General features: G+C 53.5%; 1 protein-coding gene across 2 annotated transcripts; it reads right to left on the bottom strand.

The window, feature by feature from the left end:
* Positions 1-3,742: 3,742 nt before the first annotated feature.
* On the bottom strand, positions 3,743-6,380 carry LOC119268886 (protein IQ-DOMAIN 14-like). 2 transcript variants are annotated; one of them, XM_037550597.1, is made up of 4 exons: positions 5,847-6,380; positions 5,478-5,776; positions 4,690-4,863; positions 3,743-4,582 (listed from the first exon to the last, which is right to left on the bottom strand). In XM_037550597.1, the coding sequence occupies exons 2-4, from the start codon at positions 5,772-5,774 to the stop codon at positions 3,929-3,931; spliced, it is 1,125 nt and encodes a 374-aa protein (XP_037406494.1). In that variant the 5' UTR covers positions 5,775-5,776; positions 5,847-6,380; the 3' UTR covers positions 3,743-3,928. The 2 variants fall into 2 exon arrangements, with proteins under 2 accessions (XP_037406494.1, XP_037406493.1); XM_037550596.1 differs by having other exon boundaries at positions 5,850-6,379.
* Positions 6,381-8,543: the final 2,163 nt, after the last annotated feature.

Below are 8,543 nucleotides of genomic sequence, written 5' to 3' on the forward strand. Positions count from 1 at the left end.
ATGATCCCGGGGCTAACTCCTTAGTCACATTGAGCTCATTATGATGATGCATTACTGAGTGGGCCTAGAGATACCTCTCCGTCATAAGGAGTGACAAATCCCAGTCTCGATTCGAACCAACCCAACAGACACTTTCGGAGTTACATGTAGTGCACCTTTATAGCCACCCAGTTACTTGTAACGTTCGGTACACCCAAAGCATTCCTACGGTATCCGGGAGTTGCACAATCTCATGGTCTAAGGAAATGATACTTGACATTAGAAAAGCTTTAGCAAACGAACTACACGATCTTGTGCTATGCTTAAGATTGGGTCTTGTCCATCACATCATTCTCCCAATGATGTGATCCCATTATCAACGACATCCAATGTCCATGGTCAGGAAACCAAGACCATCCATTGATCAACGAGCTAGTCAACTAGAGGCTTACTAGGGACATATTACGATCTATGTATTCACACATGTATTACGGTTTCTGGTTAATACAGTTATAGCATGAACAATAGACAATTATCATGAACAAGGAAATATAATAATAACCATTTTATTATTGCCTCTAGGGCATATTTCCAACAGATTATGATAGTAGAGTCCAAGCCTGTTTGGCTGTCCATCCTTAAGGCCAAATATTTTCCCCATTCTAGTCTGTTGTTTGCCACAGCGCGTGGTGGTTCGTAATTTTGGAAGGCCCTAGTGAAAGTGAGACCCATTTTCCAGGCTCACGTGAAGTTCGTAGTGGGAGATGACGCCTCCATTAGGTTTTGGCTTCACTGGTGGTGTGGAGATTCACCGCTCTCTGTGACCTTCCCCACCTTGTTCTCGTATTGTCCTAACCCGGATATATCCATCGCGGAGCTGGCGGCCAACAGTTGGGATTTGGTCTTTCGTCGATCTCTTTCCCCTGAAGAGTTCGAAGAGTGGCAACATCTTACTGCCATCTTCCCTATGCTCTAGGAGAACTTGGATTCGGTGACCTAGCCACACTCTTTCTTTTGATCGTTTCTCGGTTAAATCCTTATATTCTAAGCTCATTGGTGGATCCCCTACTAGCAGATTCTCCCAGGTTTGGAGGGCTCGGATCCCCCCGAAAATTAAATTTTTTCTCTGGCAAGCTATTAGGGGTCGTTCGCCTGCGGCTGACCAAATTCGTAAAAAGAATGGTCCGGGTTCGCAGTTTTGTGCCCTTTGTGGTGTGGTGGAGGATATGAATCACATTATCTTCAACTGTGTTCTTGCTAAACTGATTTGGAGTTGTGTTAGAGAGTGGCTCCAGGTCTCGTGGGACCCTTCCTCCTTCTCTGAACTCCGGGCCCTTGCTAACTCCCTGTCAGGCGCTACCAAACGAGTCTTTTGGGTTGGTCTGGGAGCTGTTTGTTGGTCCCTTTGGACTACTAGGAATAAGTTTACCATTGAACATGCGTTTCCTGCTAAACTTGCTGACTGCTTATTTAAATCGTGTGCTCTCTTGCAGCAATGGAAATCATTGACTAAGGCGGAGGACCAGGATCCTCTGAACCTGTTGATCTCTAAAGTTCGGGCCTTGGCGTCTTGTCTCTGCAGACAGGAGCAGGATGCTTACCTGGTTCCGCGTGTTCTTTGCCTAGTTTGTCTTGGGGTTTGAACTTTCTCTGGCCTGCGTGCCGTGGCTGGCTAGGGTGCCATGTACCTCTAACTTTTTTCGGATGGGCCCATGTTTGTGGCTCATCCCGTATTTCTGTCTGATTGTTTATGTGGGTAGCTAATCTGGCTTTTGGTTTTATTTATAAAGTCGGGCTCATACTTTTTTTCTAAAAAAATATTCTGCATGTTGGCACCGATGGGTGTTTACTTGGAGACATCAGTCACTGTTCGTTGCTTCTTGCATTAACCAGTCGCGCTGCTAATCCTGAAGTCCTGCAAACTTTTTGTGCAATAACTACGAAACTGACGTTTCAACGATCATCATCGCGTACGTTTCTTATAGAGTCGCTGCGGCTGTCGGATCATGTGTCGATCAGCTCGTTCGGTGCTTCCCGTCAGATCACTTCAGCATCGTTAGCACTGGAGCAAATAACTCCATTGTCAAACCAATCCTGCTGTCCTTTTGAAGAAAACATGGCGCGTAACTACACGTTTGGCGGCTTGGGGAAGGACAAAAGCATCAATGTGGGCACTATGTAGTTCAGCGCTTCATTTTATTTAGAGCATCTGCGACCGGATCTTCTTCGTCCGCCCCAAACACCCGGACAAGCTACCCAGTCACTACCCAGATGTAAAATTATCACCCAACGGGGCTCCTCATACCTAGCCCAAACGTCTAGGCTGTCCGACAAGCATCATATTCAACCCTTTTGTGGGGCGGATATGGGGAAGCCTGGACGCGTTCGGAGCAGGCCTCCACGTCGAATCAGCCTGCTCTGGCCCACGCCGCCCCCATCTCCGTCCTCACAAAAATCACATCCGACAAAAAGCCCACTCTAATTCAGTCCTCTCGCCCTCTCCGCTCCCCTTCGTCTCCTCTCCTTTCACTCAATCTCCCCTTCACCCCCTCCGCCCCTCCGACTCCGGCTTCGACGAGATCGACTGGGTGGGGCTGGTCAACTTCGACTCGTCAAGCTCATCTGGCCCGGACGAGGAGTTCGCGTTCCACATTGCGCTCCGGCGCTCGCAGATGGATCGAGGCGGGGGCTCCTCCTCGACGGCGTCCCCGAGATCGTGGGTGAGCAGCTCGTCCACCGCAGCGGCCCTGCGCGCTCTCTGCCATCCACGGCGAGGTAACAACACGAGCAACGACGCTCGGCACCGCCAACACCCGCCCCTACTGGGAGCTGTTGGGTGTTGTTGCCCACAACCCCAGCCCGCTAGCACGGCAGAAGCAGCCAGAGACGGCGGGCCGCGCCTACTGCTAGGCGATGAGGCGGCAGCGCATGGCGTAGCGAGGCGCGGTTGCGTGTCGTCCAGATCTGTGTCGGAGTCGCTTCCACCCGCCAAGGATGATGATGCAGCTCCCCTCGCAATCTGACGGTCATACACCTCTGCTGAAACGGATGCCCGTCGTCAACGTCGCAAGAACACGTCTACTCTCCACAAGACGCTCAAGTAATCGACGAAGTTGGCGTGACAGAAGGAGGTATCAGCGGAGATAGCCTCCCGGCTAGCGATGGAGCAGAACCGCAAAGCCCGCCGCATGACAGGATTCCTCATCTCGTCCTCGTCCTCCTCCGACGATGACATCGACACGACGGACGGCGATTCGCACCCCGCCGCGGATGCATACATCGAGGACAGCCACCAAGACCCCAAGGGGAAGCGGCCGGCAAGGAAGTGGTGAACTCCGTTTGCTCCAATACTATGTTTATATTTTAGTTGTTTTATTATCTTCTATTTAGGCTGAATTTTGAACTCCGTCGGTCCTTTTGGAGGAACTATGTTGCTGACCGACGTCCGAATTGCGGTGTTTTTATGCTATCCCATATGATCTACGTAGTATGTATGGGTTTGTATGAAATATGGTTTCAACTTCTCAGGTTTATGGTTATGGAGGGTTCAAAACGGCTTTTGTTTGGGTTTATGGCTATGGGGGGTTTAAAATGGCTTCTGTTTGGACACTGCCGCGCCCGTGGGCATACAAGGCAGTATATAGGAAATTGTGGTTGTAGATGCTTCATTGATGTCGTAAACTTTCAGACTTTCACACTACTTATTACTTCCTCAGTCCAAAAATATAAAAACGTTTTTGGCACATGCCAAAGTGTTACTACGAGCTAAGACATACTCCCTCCGTCCCAAAATATTGTGGTTGTAGTAACACTTTAGCAGCTCGTAGATGTCATCAAGAAAGAAAATTTAACAACTAAGCATGTACAAAATTCGGAGACTATCCAGCAATTTGCAACAACTGGTATCTTACACCACCGTCCGTCCGCCTCCATCTCATAGATCAGACGATCACCACATCCTGTCCAAGTAATAATCTCTTGCCGCGTCGTGGCTGAGGTCGGAGCGGCGCGTGTGGGTGGCATCCGAGCTGTGGAAGCAGAGGCCGCCATGCTGCGTCCGCGTGCACATCGACTTCCTCGGCCCAGCATCCCGCTGGGTCAGGCTCGCCCTCGGCGCATCCTCAGGCTGCCTGGGCGCGCTGTGGCACCGCAGCCTCGCCGCCGACGAGGCCGTGCCCGCCATGTACCGCGGGCTCGCGAGCAGGTCCCGGTGCCAGGCCGGCCGCGCCGCCAGCCCGTCCACGCTCTTGGCAGGCGAGTCGTACGTGTAGGGCGCGTCGGGCCCGCCGAAGCGGGGCGTGTTCTGCGCCGTCTTGGCGAGCCTGACGGGCTCACGCCGGGTGCACAGCCGCGGGGGCTGCTTCACAGACCGCGGCGAGAACGGCAGGGCCACGTCCGGGGCGAGGCGGCCGGACGAGCGATCGGTGGCGTACCGGCCGCTGCTCACCATCCGGCTGGACCGGGAGCGGAGGTGGCACGTGTCCATCTCCACAATCCGCGGGCTGCGCTCGTAGTTGGAGTCTGTGCTGTCGGACAGCCTCCGGCGGTGCCCCGGCTTGGCCGGCGGCGTCCTCATCCGAGCATCTTGCGCAACGATCCTCTCCTACATTGCGAAAAACACGCCGCAGAAAGCACATCAAACTCAATATACATCCGTGAACTCGTGATCGTTGATCAACACGAACGATGAGTTCAAATTCGGGGCCTGACCTGCTCCATGGATTTCCGGTAGGAGGCGCTCTTGAATGCGCGGGAATCGGCCTGCAGCCGCATGAGCGCCTGCAACCTGTGCAGAGTCGTGGCCGCCTGCTTCCTCACGAGGTAGCCTCGGACCAGAGCTTGCAGCTTGACGAGTGATCTGAGAGCGCGGAGCGCCTTCCTAGCCTGAAGCCATGCATTATTGTCACCGAAGATTCAAAACTTAAACCAAAACAACTTGCATCGGGCCAAGGACTAAAGAACTCAGCTTGACCAAATAGGATCATGTCACAACTGCGTAATCAGTAACCACTACACTGACACCGAACCAACATAATAGAGCTTATTTATCCAGAGAAGTCGCTGCTGAAGGCCCGAAGCAGAGTAAAGAACTGCGCAGCCGATCAAGATCAACGTGCCGACTTTGCACAGGGACAGAGGAAGAGTTAACAACTACTACCAACTGTCCATCATGGAAAGGAACATGACCAGCGGTGACATCACATACAGCGACGTTTAGCCCGCTAATCCAAACAGATAATACAAAAATAACTGACGGGTCTGGCATAAACAGTGTGAACCTATCCACTAAAATAATTGGTGGGAGGATCTGCATCGTTAACGTCAGAATTCGGACGCACACCGGGACTGTTCAAGCCATTTCAGCACGCCGGATAGCAAGAAATGATGAACATAACCGAAGCTCGGACACGCACGCGGTTAGCAGTATCCCAACCAACTTATACAGAGATGACGTACGATGGAGATATGAATCAACGGGATGATGATCAAGAGCATACCAGGTAGCCTCTGAAGGCTTTCTGAATCACGACGGCCGCCTTCTCCTCGCGTGCTCCCGCCTGCTCGCCGCCGGCACAGCGGCATGGCTTCACCTCCAGCGCGGCGGCGAGAGGCTCTGAGGGCCGCTTCCCGGCGTCAACCCCGCTCTTCCTCTGCTTCATGAAGCTCCATCTCTTGGTGGACTCCTTCACCGCCGCGTCATGCCAGTCGGTCGCGGCATGGATCTCCTTGCCGCCTCCGTGCGCCTCCTTCCTGCCCGTGAGCAGCCTCTTGAGCCACCGCATGGCACGCCCCATCTCTGCGGACACGAACAAGCGTCAGCGCAACGAAGCGTCAGTAAGATGAAGAATCTCAGAAGGAGAAGGCACTACTTAGCCCACTATGCCCGAGGGCGCGGCGCACTGGCGCAGAGGCTCCTCCGAGTTGAGTTGAGTCGAGAGAAAAGGAGCTTTTGGGGACAGGAAGCTATGGGAGGAGAAACCTAGAGGAAGGACGGAAGAAACACAGCGAGGGCTTATATACAGCTTGTCGACTCCGTACGCGACATCACGGCTCGTGCAGTATTAATTGGAATGGAAAAGGGAAGGGCGATTTGTACGCGAAATCCAGGAGAAATGAACGGGGCCGACTGGAAAATGAGAGAGAGGAAAGGCACGAGATTAAAGCAGGCAATCAACCCGCGGTTGCGGGGCAGGTAAGGGAGCAGCGGCAAAAGATGGAAAGGCCGGTGGCCGGAGCGGAGCGGCGAAGTTTACGTGAGTCACTCCAGCCCAGCCAGCCAGCCAGCCCGGAAGAGGAAACTTTGCAGCGCATCAACCTCGAACGGATAACCGCAGCGGCGGCGAGCGGATTACTCCTACTACTACTTCTACTCCAGCGGGCGGGGAGGGAGAGGCGGGAGGGATATAGGTGGGAGAGCGAGCACAACTGACGCGTGGGTCTCGGCACCACCGGATCGCGAAGGAGACTGGTAGCGCCACCGCCGAGCGCGCGCGCGCAAGCCAACAAATGCGCCGGCCAAAAGACCAACTCAAGTCCACATATGTACGTACGTACGTACGTACGAGAGCTAGCAGTACCGACATGCGCCGCTGCTGCACGATCGAGTAGATAGAAACAACAACAAGCCGCCGTTGATCAGGCAACCTGGCAGTACACGGCAATGCACAATCATTCACTCGCGACCGCCTCCAAAACGGATCGGTCGGGGCTCGGGACCATGCCACTCATGCAGCATGGACTCACGTACGTACGTACGTACATGAGCAACCGTCGCGAACCGCTTCTGTTTCTCGGAAGCTCTGCTCCACACAGCGGCGGCCTTGGCCCCTGGGCACTTCCCTCTCGGGCAACCCTCGTTCGGCGACTTGTATACCGTGTGCCCCCAGTACGAAGCGCATGGAGGAATGCCCTCCACGAGACGAGGGTGGATAGAATATTGCGGCAACGGAGCACGTAGTACTACGTAGCACCAGGTGGGTACGGACGCCGGGGGTGTAGCGGATCTCGCTTGTGCGTTCCCACTGTTTCGTGCACAGAACGGGGCAGAACGGGGAGAGGGATCCACAGTCGCCGTCAACGTCGCTGCTCGATCTGGGTTCAACCTTGGGACCACGGACGAAGCGGCCAAACTTACTCCTACTCGATCTGGATTCCTTCTCGGAATGGAGCAGAGCGGCTCTAGCCCTACCCTAAATTTCGTTACTGCTCGATCTGGACTCATGGCTGTCAGCGCGGTTAGTAACGCTTTGCCCCGCCCCTCACGATTTGTTCCGTGGCTATAACGAGTGCTATGTAGCTCGTCTTTACACCACGGCAACGCATGGATGGACGTTCTCGGTTTTATACGGGGTGGTCAGCTTCTTTTGTGCTCTCGGGAGCTTCAGGCGGCGTGGAAAGGTAGCACCAGGTCATCGCTATCAGTTCTCCTGTGCAGCTTTTAAGTGCGAGATGTGCCAAAGTTTTGTGTTATCGCTATTTAATACGGAGTCCGACTGCTGATCAGTCGACTACAAATTTCACACACCACACCGCTCATGTGGTAAATTGTCTCGAGTTTACAATAGCAAGGCAGTCTATTATTTCAAAACGGGGACACAAGATTTGCCTCATTTACTGATTATCATATATTATAAGAAGATAGCATAGTTTTTGTGTTATAGAGGCCCCTAACACAACGAATGGGTACTCTCACGACATGATTGACTCCAAGTCTTTTGGCACCCATAATTACCCAAAGTTTTGCGTTGACTATGATGGTGTTGAGAAGAATTGGTGGAGAGGCACTTGTGACGGAAGATGCCGGAGTTTCTCTCGTTCAAAATTGTCCACAACACACGCAGGGTAAGAGAAGCCATGACTTTCCTATTAGGGTTGACACAATTCTTAACAAAGTCTTCAACGTGCCAAATAGAGGTGTTCATATGTGTGAGGCCTAGTGCTACTTTCGTATGAGAGCATCTACAGCTGGATATGTCAAATATGGCCCTTCAAATGCTCGCGAACGCAGGCAGTGACCTAGTACGTCTCAAATTTCACTTGTTGCATTCGGACATGTCATACTAGATTCTAAAATCCATACAAAGACATGCAAACAAAATGACCTACGTACTATGTCGATCACCTAGCTACTCATCGTCGGAGATGTCGACGATCTTCGTGCCCGGGTCTGGCAGGATTGGCGGCAGCTGCAGCTCTGTCTCCTCTGGCTGCTCTGCTCCGGCCTCCTCCACCTCTATCTCCGTGTCGAGTTCGGCGAGGAGTGCGTCGGACTCCGCTTGCTCCCACCGGAGGAACGCCCGGTTGGCCTCCACATAGGCCTCATCCTGGATGGACTCCTGCTCCGGCAACTCGTCAGACTGGGCCACGATGAACTCCGCCTCCGCCTGCTCCATGTTGAAGCCCAGTAGCTGCTGCTCCGGCTCCTCCGCCTCCATCAACGCCAGCTCGTCCTCCTCCTCTTTCCCCGACTCCTCCTACTCCGGCTCCGGCGAGTCCGGAGGCAGCCCGACAGCGATGTGGGCTGTCGCGCGGCTTGTCTCGCCCGGATCTCCTACTGGATCTCG

The sequence above is a fragment of the Triticum dicoccoides genome, chromosome 3A, assembly GCF_002162155.2.
Source record: "Triticum dicoccoides isolate Atlit2015 ecotype Zavitan chromosome 3A, WEW_v2.0, whole genome shotgun sequence".
NCBI lineage: Eukaryota > Viridiplantae > Streptophyta > Magnoliopsida > Poales > Poaceae > Triticum > Triticum dicoccoides.